General features: G+C 44.0%; 1 protein-coding gene across 1 annotated transcript in view; it reads left to right on the top strand.

Annotated features, from left to right (window-relative positions):
• The first annotated feature begins 293 nt into the window (after positions 1–293).
• Positions 294–13,231, top strand: part of GNS (glucosamine (N-acetyl)-6-sulfatase) — a 58,443-nt gene continuing 45,505 nt past the window's right edge. The window contains exons 1-2 of the mRNA XM_082255991.1: positions 294–560; positions 11,405–11,464. Coding sequence (XP_082112117.1) covers positions 390–560; positions 11,405–11,464 — 231 coding nt within the window. The 5' untranslated portion in view covers positions 294–389. The remainder of the gene's footprint in view (positions 561–11,404; positions 11,465–13,231) is intronic.

Genomic DNA, 13,231 nt, shown 5'->3' with positions numbered 1-13,231 from the left:
TCATTCCCATCTCAGAAAGTTGGAAGGTAGGTAACACTGCTGTCACTGAACATAGGCGCCTATGTCCAGAAGCAGGAAAGAAAAAGACATGACAATATGTAATAGCTGAGTCCAAGTCACAGGCCCACAATGACAATGTTATGCACACAGCCTCTCTGTCCTTCTATGTGTGACTACAGCCTGCACAGTGTAGGGAAGCAGGAGATGAGTTATACACACACGCCCCCTAGTGGGCAGACACGCCTCCTATGTACGTTGCTTCCTCCCCTTCTCCCTTCTTCCTGTTTTTGTCAGACATGTGATGTGAAACCGATCAGCTGACCAGTATAGTTCTACTTCCTCTTTTGGGCTGTGTGCATGTGTACGCCGTTCGAGCAATGAAATAGAAGATGGGGACTTTGTATGAGAGGAGGAGGATGAGTTCTCCGGGCTCTCCGGGCACATGGCTTTGTGTGCTTATCTCAGCTTCTGTGTGTTTGTCTTCTGTGGAGGGGAAATCGCGGAGACCGAACATAGTGCTTATCCTTACAGATGACCAGGATGTCTCCTTGGGCGGCATGGTAACTAGCTCTTCTCATTGGGGGGTATATAGCTGTGGAATGTGTCTTCTCACTTCTTCCTATGTATCTCCTCCCCCTGGTGTGTTTGTCTCTTCTTCATCCTTTTACCTTATTTATGGCTCGCCCATACAAACGCCTGATAAACGCCTTGGAACCCCCCCCCCCCCACGCATTTTGCGGCGTTCCCCAGGATTGGGAACTTTTGGTCTGTGTTCACATTTGTGCGATACAGAAACATCGCTTTTGCATATGTGTGGTAGCTTCTGTTCCGAACTTCTTAAGGGAACCCAAAGCACTTTCCTAACGTACGCTTAAAATCACGTGCCGTAATAACAAAGTGCCCTGCGTTTTTGGGGCAGCAAAATAAAAAAGGGGCATGCGTTTCTTTGGTGTGATTTGGATGCGGTAGACCGCCTAATCAAATTCACTACTCATGAAAAACCCCAAGGTAACGCATACGTGCCACAGATGACATATGTAAACCTAGCCTTAGCCCACGTTCACATCAGGCCGATTTGACATGTCAAATCAGAGCCTATTGCCGGCAACGGCACTGTCTGAATTTGTGTGACACCGACTTTGCAGCGCCACACCGATTCCCAAAAGTAGTTTCTGTACAACTTTTGGTGGCTTTCGGGGTGATTTCAGTAGACCTCTGTGTAGGGCTGCACCGATTCCCATAAGTAGTTTCTGTACTACTTTTGGTGGCTTTTGGGGCGATTTCAATAGACATCTGTGTAGGGCTGCCACGACGCGTTGACGTAGTCAACTACAAAAAATCGGCGACGTGCGTGAAAGGCGCCGACACGTCTACACGTGACGTCACACGCACCCTGGCCGGCCGCAGCGCCGCTTGAAGCATTGCCGGCCGGGTGAAATCCCCTTCCCCGGGCTCCTAGTAGTAAGCGGCCCCTTTCAGCTGAGTCCTGTGTTTCCCAGGGACGGATTAGTAGGTGCACAGGATGTGTGGACGGCGCTCCGAGTGTCCTGCTTGAGTTTGAGGGGACCGAGCTCAGTATGTCGGCCCGTGCGGCTTCCATTCCTGCCCCCGGCTGCAGCGGAGCAGCGATGTATCAGGCGGGAGTACAGCAGTCAGCGCCCGGCGCCCAACAAGATGGTGATCAGCCTCCCCAATCCCTTCATCTGGATGAGAACAAGAGTCTACGTACTCTTTATCCGGACCTTCTTGGACCAGGACTTTAGCCTGCAGAAGTTCAATGAGGGGGCCTAACAAGTGAGTGCACATGGCTTTCTTTATGTTACCAGCAGTCAGTCCCCACAGCTCCCGGGACATGAGTGGGTGGGCACAGTCCTACATACGAGACATATAGGGTCTTTCCTACTGACTGGCTACAGGGAGGGGGGCTTACTAAGTGGTCTGTACTAGGTGGGAGGGGGCTTACTGTGGGGTCTGTACTGGGAGGGGGCTTACTTTGGGGTCTGTACTGGGAGGGGGCTTACTGTGGGGTCTGTACTGGGAGGGGGCTTACTGTGGGGTCTGTACTGGGAGGGGGCTTACTGTGGGGTCTGTACTGGGAGGGGGCTTACTGAGGGGTCTGTACTGGGAGGGGGCTTACTGAGGGGTCTGTACTGGGAGGGGGCTTACTGAGGGGTCTGTACTGGGAGGGGGCTTACTGAGGGGTCTGTATTAATTACAGGATTAATTAGCTAATCAAACAAACACTCAATTAAGCAAAAAAAATAAAATTAAAAATAATCGTTAGATTAGTCGACTAATTGTAAAAATAATCAATAGATTAGTCGACAGACAAATTAATCGTTAGTTGCAGCCCTACCTCTGTGTAGGGCTGCACCGATTCCCAAAAGTAGTTTCTGTACAACTTTTGGGGCGATTTCAATAGACATCTGTGTAGGGCTGCACTGATTCCCAAAAGTAGTTTCTGTACTACTTTTGGCGACTTTTGGGGCGATTTCAATAGACATCTGTGTAGGGCTGCACTGATTCCCAAAAGTAGTTTCTGTACTACTTTTGGCGACTTTTGGGGCGATTTCAATAGACATCTGTGTAGGGCTGCACTGATTCCCAAAAGTAGTTTCTGTACTACTTTTGGCGACTTTTGGGGCGATTTCAATAGACATCTGTGTAGGGCTGCACCGATTCCCAAAAGTAGTCTCTGTACAACTTTTGGCGGCTTTCGGGACGATTTCAATAGACATCTGTGTAGGGCTGCACTGATTCCCAAAAGTAGTTTCTGTACTACTTTTGGCGACTTTTGGGGCGATTTCAATAGACATCTGTGTAGGGCTGCACTGATTCCCAAAAGTAGTTTCTGTACTACTTTTGGCGACTTTTGGGGCGATTTCAATAGACATCTGTGTAGGGCTGCAACAAATGATTGATTATTTTCATAATTGATTAGTTGGCCGATTATTAATCAGGTAATAACCTTAAAAAAAAAAAAAAAAAAAAGTGTGATGTATAGTTTAGTTAATATGTAAAGTTTAAAAAAAAACAAAAAAACAATTTATTCCGAAATATCTCTATGCAGTGGTAAATATAAATAACCAGCTATATGGTTAGGGAGCAAAATCTCTAACCCACTCTGAGAATACCGGACAGAAGAAATATACTATATATACTATCAGAGGGTAAATCCTGGTAAATCTCATCAGACTCGGAGATTCGTTTTTTTTTTTTTTTTTTTTGCTGATTTTCAGACAGAAGTGTAATATATTATGTATGACAGACTTCCTTGTCATCGGGAGGTGGCTTGATAAAATCTACCTGTGCCTGCTGTTACTTATGCTGGCCATACTACAAAAACAATGTCTTCCTTTTATAAAAAAATTTAATTTCATTTTAAGAACGTTTGTTGGATTTTGAAAACGTTAGTGGGGTCAAATCGACATTCATTTTCGACCACAGTGACAGGAAGATTTGAAAGAGAAGAATAGAAAACTTCTTGGTCAAAGGAATTGTCAGAACGTGTATGTGGTTTTCATTCAGAAATTGCATTCATTTTAAAACTGAATGTTAAAAGCGAGTGAAGTTTTCAAACGTCATTCTTTCATTCAGCGAATGTACAAAGATTTTTTGTATGAATATTCTCTACAAAAAATCGATACGAGTATGGCCAGCATAAGGCTTGGGTCACACCTATGCAGTTTGTCCTTCATGCTTTTTGCTGTGGGTTTTGCGCACACGATTTTGCTACGATTTGAGTTTTGCTTTTTTTATGCTTTTTTTTTTTTTTTTGGCCAATTTGTTGTTGGGCAGATTACAAAACACAACAAACGTGTTAATCTTGCCTGCTCTGTGTAATGGTTTTGCACAGAGTAGCCCTGATTCTCCTCTTCTGGGGTCCCCCTGACGCTTCTGGCTCCTCCTGCCTTCAGACTGCCCCAATATAGCAAGCTGCAAAGTATAGAATAGATAGGTGCCCCTATAGCAAGGTAAAAAAAACTTCTGCCTTTAGAACCACTCACTTCCTGCCCAGGACTACATGTCCCATGAGGCATTGCTCCTCACACATTCACAAGTTCTCAGGCACTTAATGAAATCTTTAGACGGTGTACTGAGCTGTATGTGTGCTGCACTGTGCCTCCTGATATGTAAACAAATAATTCATTCTGTATGCAGGCCAACTAATCGGCTGACCAACTAATCGATTATGAAAATAGTTGTCAACTATTTTCATAAATCGATTAGTTGTTTCGGCCCTACATCTGTGCGGGAACCCGCACAGATGTCTGTCCAATTGCCTCCGAAGTCGCACTGACATGCGGGTTTGAAATCATGAACTTGCACAATTTCAAACCCGCTGTCAATGTGAACCTAGGCTTAAAGCTCAAGTCCTCTAATCTATCATAAAGGGTTTTTTGTCTTGTATAGTGAAGCAAGATATACTTACCTCCAAAGTCTACCATCCGGGCCCCTTGCCACAGCTGCAGGGACCGCCAATCCAGATGCACAGGTTAGCCCTCGCTGTCCAATCCCCTTGCAATTATGTTGTTTCCCTTCTGGATCCTGAGGAAATCCAGCTGCTGGACAGCCAATAGGAAGTGTCCTTGTCATGCAGGCAGTGATGTGGATGTCCGAAGATGGGCCCCACCATAAGTGAAGGATCAGGACCTGAAAGTTACGTGACCATTGGTTTGGGTAAGTAGAAAGGTTTATTTTTTTCATGTGCATTCCAATGCTCAGCTACAGCAGGAGTTTCCAAACTGCACGGGCAGCGGGGGGTATAATTCCTGCCGCTGGCACGGGCAGCGGGGGGTATAATTCCTGCCGCTGGCACAGGCAGCGGGGTATAATTCCTGCCACCAAGCATGGGGCACAATTTCTCCCCTTTAATACAAAAGATATGGCACTGTTTACTCCCACTGATGCCAGAGAAACATCTTTATTCCTGCTAGCCACAATCCAACCCAACTAACAACCCCCCCCCCCTCCCCAGGGGGACCGTAAACTGGCCCTTTGTTTAGAAACTTTATAGATCCCTGAACTAGAGGGTAGTGGAGGGGAGGGGGACAAAGTACATGTAATACTTTGCACCATCTTCCTACGTGTTGTGGAAAGCTAGCTATGTGGTTGGACGTGTTGCCCTTCCCCCACAGCTGTCCAAAGATGCATCCAGGAATAGGAGGCTGCATTAATAGCTGGTACTTATCTTCGGCTCCAGACACTTTCTTGAGACAAGTGCTGGCAAGAGGAATTCAAATTAAAGTGGGGGGTGGAATTCTTTTGGCACCCTCCTAGAAGTATGTTTCATCTATGTAAATTTTAACCCTTGTCCTTGAAATTCAGCTTCCAACAAGATTTGGACTGGTGACCCCCAGCTAGGAACAGCCTGACAGGGGAGCACAGGGAAGATGAGTATAAGTAGGTTGTTGAGGGGGTAGGGGTTCAAGAGACTGACTTGAGCCTGAATAAGGAAAGTAAGGTCTCTTTACCATTTCTGGACTGGAAAGTTTTACCCCCCTAATCACCAGGCCATTGTTTGCAATTTGGCACTGCGTGACGTTTAACTGGTTATTGCGCAGTCATGCAATGCTATACCCAAACTAAATGTATGTCCTTTTTTTTTTTTTTTCCCCCACAAATAGAGCTTTCTTTTAGTGGTATTTGATCACCTGCTGTTTTTATTTTTTGTAATATAAACGAAAAAAGACCAAAAATTTAGAAAAAAAATACATTTTACAATTTTTCGTATAAAAAAAATATCCAATAAACTAAATTTGTCATAGGTTTAGGCCAAAATGTATTTAGCTTCATGTGTTTGATAAAAAAAAATCTCAATAACCTTACATTTATTGGTTTGCGCAAAAGTTATAGCGTCTACAAACTATGGTGTACCTTTGTTTGGCCAATAAATTTATAGGTACCTAGTGTGACTCACAGGTGAAAAAAAGCACCTGGTTGTCCAGGACTGTTTGAACCGCTACCAAAAAATGTCAAGCCTGACTCTGCTAATGCGGTTTAGTGTGCTGTGTATTTGGAAGTGACAGTAATCTGCTGATACTGCACTTCTTGGGGGGTGGGTGGAGGGGCTAGACGCAGGTGCTGGCAGGTGTCGGGCCTGATCCTGCGAACGCTGTGTTTTGGGAACACTATACTTAATTTGGGATGCTAGTATAGTTCTGATCTGGTCAAAGATATTGATCCGTTCAGACACTATACTAGTAATGGAGGTATATTGTGTGTCACTGGCAATCAAAGGGTTAAAATGCATTACTAAATATGCGGCGGGCAATCTGAAGTTAACGCTAAACGATGTCACCTCTGACGCTAATACAGTGGTCAGAAAAAAGATCTGTACACTAGAATAGTGACACTGTGACAGGGCAATGAAGGGGTTAACTGGGGGTGATCAGGGGGTTAAATCTTTATTAGGGGGTGTACGACAGGTACCCTAAACCTATCTGGGACAGACACTAACTACCACTAACTGTCTCGCAAACTAACTGAGGTTACAAGTGACACTAATACAGTGATCAGTAAATTATCTGTATACTGTATATAGTGACACTTTGAAAGGGTTAACTGGGGGGTGATTATGGAAAGACAAATGTGCCTATATGTACTGGTGTCAGTGTAGTGCTTGTGTACTCCCTGTCTGATTTTTCTCTTTCACGCTGGAACCGAAAAGGGCTCCAGGAGAGAAGATTGCATAATTTCCTGTGCCTGTGTTTACATTACACAGGCACAGGACGCTCTGCAATTGGTCAGAACCGATCACCAGGTCTAGGCCAAAAATAATTTGCCTGGATCTGATGACTGATGGGTTCTGAACTGAATCAGCACATTGCGGGGATGGCGGGCGCGTGGCCCTTATGCCTGTGCGCGACCAATGTACGGTTATATCGGTTTGCGCAGCCAAGCCACCTGCGGTGGGTGGTCGGCAACTGGTTAAATATATCTTCCTCTTTAGCAAACCACTTAGGCAATGAAGAGTGAGTTTGTATCCTGAAAGAGCTGCTCTGAAAAGACCATAGATGAGGGATTTTTGTGTACTCCAGCAGCCTATGGGCTCATGTAGATGGATGCTGTTTTTCTGCCTTTGACTAGTGTTTTAAAGTCTGTTAAACGTGTGGACATTTTAATTTACTTAAAGAGGAAGTCTACCTCTTCATAAAATTACACCAAAGGCACTTTTAGAATTGTTTAGTAATCACAATCTCCAAACAGATAATGATAGATAACTACAGGCTTTGAGTGCCTTATTCTTTTCCTCCCTTTTCTACTTTTTGTGTCTGTTTTCACTAAGGCCGACCATAGACGTTGCAAATGTATTTTCTGCAACCACAGGTTGCAGGAAAGAAATTCACACGATTCCTCATCAACAGACAGTGCTGAGAAGAGAATCCCTCCTGCTGAGCTCCTGCTCCCGACAGGGCGGGGGAAGCTGTCCCACAGGCCGATTGTTCCCAAGTTGTTTGATCGATCAACTTGGTACATTTAACCTGCCCACACACGGTTCTGATGAACCGGCTGAGAGTCGAACTGTCTATGGCTGGCTTTAGGACAAATGAATCTATCTCCCTTTACTTCCTGAAATGATATTCGCCTTCTGGAACACATGACAGTGCACATCATCTCAGTGGAAAGGCGCTGGTAGTGAAGCTTTCCCAAAATGCAGCTGTTACATCACCAGTGCCTCACTCAACCAGGAAGTGCAAAAACAGTAGTTGTAATTAAAAGTATAAATAACTAATGAATGTAAGATAACTTGTTCCTTAGTGGTCCAGTGACCACTTTCTTCATTTTGGTGGTTTGGTGTACCAAGGGCTGTGGGCATTTTTCTTAGGTCTCCTGCCCACAACACAGCCTCCTTTTGGCAAAGGATATGGGGTGACTATGCTACATTAGGGAAGGTGTTTTTTTTTCCTACGGTTTGTATTCTATTAGTAAAAATTCCAACACTTCTTGTCCCATCCCAGAGATGCAGCTTGAAAAGTGAGGGGCATTTCATTTTTAGACACTTGTCCCCAGAACAGGTATCCCCTCTGAAGATGAGCCCTGAGCTTGGTGCCATTTTTTTTTCTGTCCATTTATCCAGTAAAAATGATGAAATTTACGCGCATATTGGGTATATTTTGTGGTTTGCAAGCACCTAATTGTGTAGTGTGCCTGATCATTGTGATGCTGATTTTGACCAGCTTTAGGTTAGTTTGGATGCAGCCGGTCTTGTTGAGATTTGTTCTTGCGGTTTCAGAAGTTGTACAGTCACAGGTAAAAGCTGATAAAACACGGCTGTACTAGCAGGTGAACCGCTGCTCAGACGCATGCACTGTGCATGGCTGAACTTAAGTAGCTTTGTGTCTGAAAACACAACGCTAAGTTCATCTACATGAACCCTGATGCATGGTACTCGTGTATTGATTTACAACAAAAAAAAAATGATCATTTAAATTTTTAAATCTTATCTGACAAATAATCATTTATTACCACTTGTTTGACCCCTAACATCTATCAATCAGAATGGTGGGAAAATTACAATTGTTTCTGTGGATGATCACTATAGAGTGTTTCTCACAAGGTTATTTGGGGCAATTGAGGCTGAGAAAACCAATCAATTGAAGGTTGAGGCCATAGTTTATTCTTCCAAGGTAAAGGGGTCAGTTGACACTATGCTATTACACTACTGTGGTGATGTACAGTACAATATTAATCCCATCATGTTGCAGCTTGTGGGCTGGTATACCCAAATGTAAGAGGATAGGACCCCCAACCCCGTCTACCCTAGCTGATACAAGCTCACATGCCCTGTTTGCATAGAGCAGGGTGCTTTTTTGAGGGCTCCCCTCTAGGGGTCGACCGATTATCAGAGCGGCCGATATTCAAAATTTTTCAAATAATCGTGATTGGTCAAACGTTCTGATATTGGTCAGACCTCCCCCTGTCCCCATGAGGCGTTTGCTGCAGTCTCTGCCAATTTGCTCCGACGCTGCAGCTGGGCCGCGAAGGCTGCTCTGTCAGCGGTGTGGCAGGCAGCAGAGAGATGACCTCATCTCTCACTGCCCGCCTTGCATCACTGTTGTTCCTCCCCTACAGCAGGGCTGCAAAGGCTGCTCCTGCAGCCACGGGCGAGCAGAGAGATAGTTACATCATCTCTCCCTGCCTGCATGTGGAAGTTTACCTGCTCGGGTGCCGCTGGGGAGAGGCTGCAAGTAGTAGTGCAAGTAGTGACAGTGGCAAGTGACAAGCTGCATATGGGTGGCAGTGGCAAGTGACAAGCTGCATATGGGTGGCAGTGGCAAGTGACAAGCTGCATATGGGTGGCAGTGGCAAGTGACAAGCTGCATATGGGTGACAGTGGCAAGTGATAAGCTGCATATGGGTGGCAGGTGATGGTGACATGCTGCATATGCGTGGCAAGTGACATGCTGCATCTGGGTGGCAGGAGACAAGCTGCATCTGGGTGGCAGCTGGTGACAAGCTGCATCTGGGTGGCAGCCAGTGACATGCTGCATCTGGGTGGCAAGTGACATGCTGCATCTGGTGCCAGGGGGCTTTCTTCACTAAAATGTTGTTCTACTTAACTGGGAGTATTGATGAAATTGTGTAGTGACTTAAATTTAATTTTATATCCGTGTGCAGTTTATAGGTATTCAGTTTTTCTATGTTTTGGAAAGCCAATTAATAAGTTAAAACTTTTCAAGCACTTTGCTTTATCCCAGTTTCCTCTTAATGGTTAAAATGTTAATAAACATGTTCAGTCAAGCATACCTTTTTCAGATTGACCTTTTTGCACCCCATCCTGGAAACTACTGGTGCCGAGGAATTTTCAGCCATCAGCTTCAGGCATTGCTGCTTTAGGCCGCGGCACCTCTTTTTGGGAGGAGGCACGCGCAATAACTACGTTGCTTAAAGGCATGCAGGTTGTTTTTGGCATAGCCGGTGACCACATGCCCACTTACCATAGGTATACCAGCGCTGGAATTGAAATTGGTGATGTTTTCCTTATCGGTATTGATATTAGTTATATAAATTAAAAGGAGCCAATGACATTGTATTTTTGGGGCAAAAAACTAAAAATAAACACTCCTCTACATAAGTAGTCATCTTCATGTGTGAAGGTGGTGTTAAGTCTGTTTTCTATAGGAACCAGTCAAGTTTTTCCTGTTCACACTCCATTTTCCACCCAAAAAAAATGTTAATTGCAGATTTGCTCAACAAGGCAGTACGATTAGCAAAGCTGCAAGTCCTGTAGTCCCTAATAGGACATTAGATTATAGTTTACTGATTCTGTGTGGTTTATCTGGATTAACTACACTTTGCTTTATTGAATAAGTCTTTTGGAGCCAATTTGGTATGGACGAAACAGACAGCACTTCTTACTAGCATTGAAATACTCGATAAGTAAGTGCTACTTGTCTTTTCCTCTGAAGTGACAACTGTAGATGATACTTAATGTATAACTAAAGGCAAAACTTTTTTTTTTTTTTTTTTTCTTTAATTATGGAGTGGAGAGAGGTTAGAACATTTTTTTACTAACCGATGAATCCATCTCCATTTTACTTCCTGGAGCTCTGAATGTGTCTCTTGAAACATGTGACAGTTCACATCATTTGAGGTAGCCTTCCCTGGATGCATCTGTGAGGCCAGGGTTACATTACCTGTGCCTCACCCAACCAGGAAGTGGAAAAACAGTAATTGTAAGTAACAGCAAAAAAAAATAAAAAATGTAACCGTTGAGTGTAAAATTATTACATATCCGTATGCAGAGCTACATGCTCCTGTGATTTTTAGTGAAAATGGGAAAGGTCCCTTTTTTATCAATTTTGCTGGCATTAATGGACGAATACCAGATGGACAAAAATACTTCGTCAAAGTGCCTAGCCTTCAAATATTTAGACAGCACTGAAGGGAACCTACAATAAAATTTTCTCCAATAGAGTATTTCAGCCTTTCTATTACCCTTTATTTATCCATCCTAGGATTGCTAATGTAGCTTTTAGGAAAGGCCTTATGTACATTATTTGTTCCAATGCAGACATTTTTATTTTTCCATTTCTCTTTATTATTACTGATCAGTTTCAGATTTACAGAGCAGGTTTGCATCAGATCTGTGGCAGTGAGGAACTGCGTACTTACAAAAATGCTGATTTATTAGAATGTCAGTATGTGACGGACAACAAGGAACCCATTAAATGCTGACTAGAACTAAAAAATGGCCTAAGCAAGTATTTGTTCTTTTCAAGACTTAGTTTTTCATTTTTACTGGTGTAAATCAGTGAATGTTTAATGCTAACATTATGTAGGTGAAAAATTTTCTAAAAGTGCAATGTTTATTTGTAGCATTTTTTTAATCTATGGGCAGATATTTTAATGCTGGCTGAACAATTTTTATTGTGCAATTATAAATATACTTTTTTTGCAGACTCCATTGAAAAAGACTAAAGAACTGATTGGAGATCTTGGGGTTACTTTTACCAATGCGGTAAGTGTTTGTGTTCACGTGAATTTGAAACTCTGACCTGTTATAGAATTTACATTAGCAGGCTAATGTAGGTGGAATGTAGAAATGACGATACATAATGCGCCGATAACTCTGGAGTGGAACTATATTCAAGATTGTATATCTGTGGAAATAGACATTTTTAAAGTGGATCTAAAGGCGGAAGGTTTTTTACCTTCATGCATTCTAAAAAAACCTTCTGGGTGCAGCCCCCCCCCCAGGTCCCCTTTATACTTACCTGAGAGCCCCACCTCGATCCGGTGATGTGCATGAGAGCAGTGTCTCTCCCGGGTCTCGCATTCATCATTGGCTCCTGCTGCTGTCAGTCACAGCCAGTGAGCCAAAGAGGAGAGAATGGGGGGGCATGCCCGAGCTGCTCTGTGTGTGAATGGACAATGTCCATTCACAGAAGCATGGCTTGGGAGCGAGCCTGCTCAAGTGCCCCCATAACGAGGCATGCTATTGGGGGCCCTTGGTGGGGGGGGGGGCCAGGACCGCCGGCGGGGGACCCAAAAAGAAAAGGATCAGGGCTGCTTTGTGCAAAACTGCTACACAGAGCAGGGAAGTATGACAAAACAAGTGCAAGCCTTTAGTATTACTTTACTCAATTTTTTATGTTGTAGAAGTGTGGAGTAAAACATTTTAACCACTTGCCGTCTGCTCATGTTGAGCCTACTGCGGCAAAGTGGTTCGTTATCGTCTGACGACGTAGACCTACGTCGTCAGACACTCCCCTTTCTCGGCGGCGTGCGCACGCCGCCGGATGCTCGCTCCCGCTGTATTCAGTCACAGCGGGAGTTGGGCCAGGGGAGGAGCAGCGGTGATCGCCGCTGCTCTTCCCCGATCATCGGGGAATCGAGTGTGGAGATCCGCCCGCTTGTGTAAACACAAGCGGGCGGATCTCCGAAGTGACAGGCAGGGTCAGATTTCAGGGTTCAGCATAGTTGAACCCTCGATCTGTCCTTGTGTCACTGTCACCTCCCCCCCCCACACGTTAGTAAGCACCAGGCATACATTAACCCCTCCCTCTCCAATAAAATGAACCCCTTCCCTGCCAGTGTCATTTTTACAGTAACAGTGCATATATATAGCACTGATTACTGCAGTAATGTCACTGGTACCCCCAAAAGTGTCAAAAATGTCAGTCAAGGGTCCGATCTGTCCGCCGCAATGTCGCAGTCCCGCAAAAAAAATCGCAGATAGCCGCCATTACGCGTTAAAAAAAAAAAACACCAAAAATGACAGAAATCTTTCCCTTTGCTAGTAAACGCAATAACTTTTGCGCAAACCAATCAAAATACGCTTATTGTGATTTTTTTTTTACCAAACATATGTAGCATAAAACAAATTGGCCAAAAATTTTAAAAAAATTTGATTTTTACATTTTTTTGGGGGGGAATTTCATATAAAAAAATGTGAAAAATATTGTTATTTCTTCAAAATAAACGCTCTTTTTTTGTTTATAGCGCAAAAAGTAAAAATCGTACAGGTGATCAAATACCACCAAAAGAAAGCTCTATTTGTGGGAAAAAAGTACGTAAATTTCGTTTGGGTACAGCGTCGCACGACCGTGCAATTGTCCGTTAAAGTCGCACAGCGCCGAATCGCAAAAAGTGGCCCAGACGTAAGACAGCAAAATCCTCTAGTGGTAAAGTGGTTAATTTACCGCAGTTAAGGGGGATGAGTATCCTATTATAGTGGAAAACCGTTATCAGGCCAATTCTGTCACCATGGATGATTTTAGTCTCC

This window comes from Pelophylax lessonae (assembly GCF_965119305.1).
Source record: "Pelophylax lessonae genome assembly, chromosome: 4".
NCBI lineage: Eukaryota > Metazoa > Chordata > Amphibia > Anura > Ranidae > Pelophylax > Pelophylax lessonae.
The sequence above is the reverse complement of the archived record's forward strand: the minus strand, read 5'-3'. Positions and strand labels throughout refer to the sequence as shown.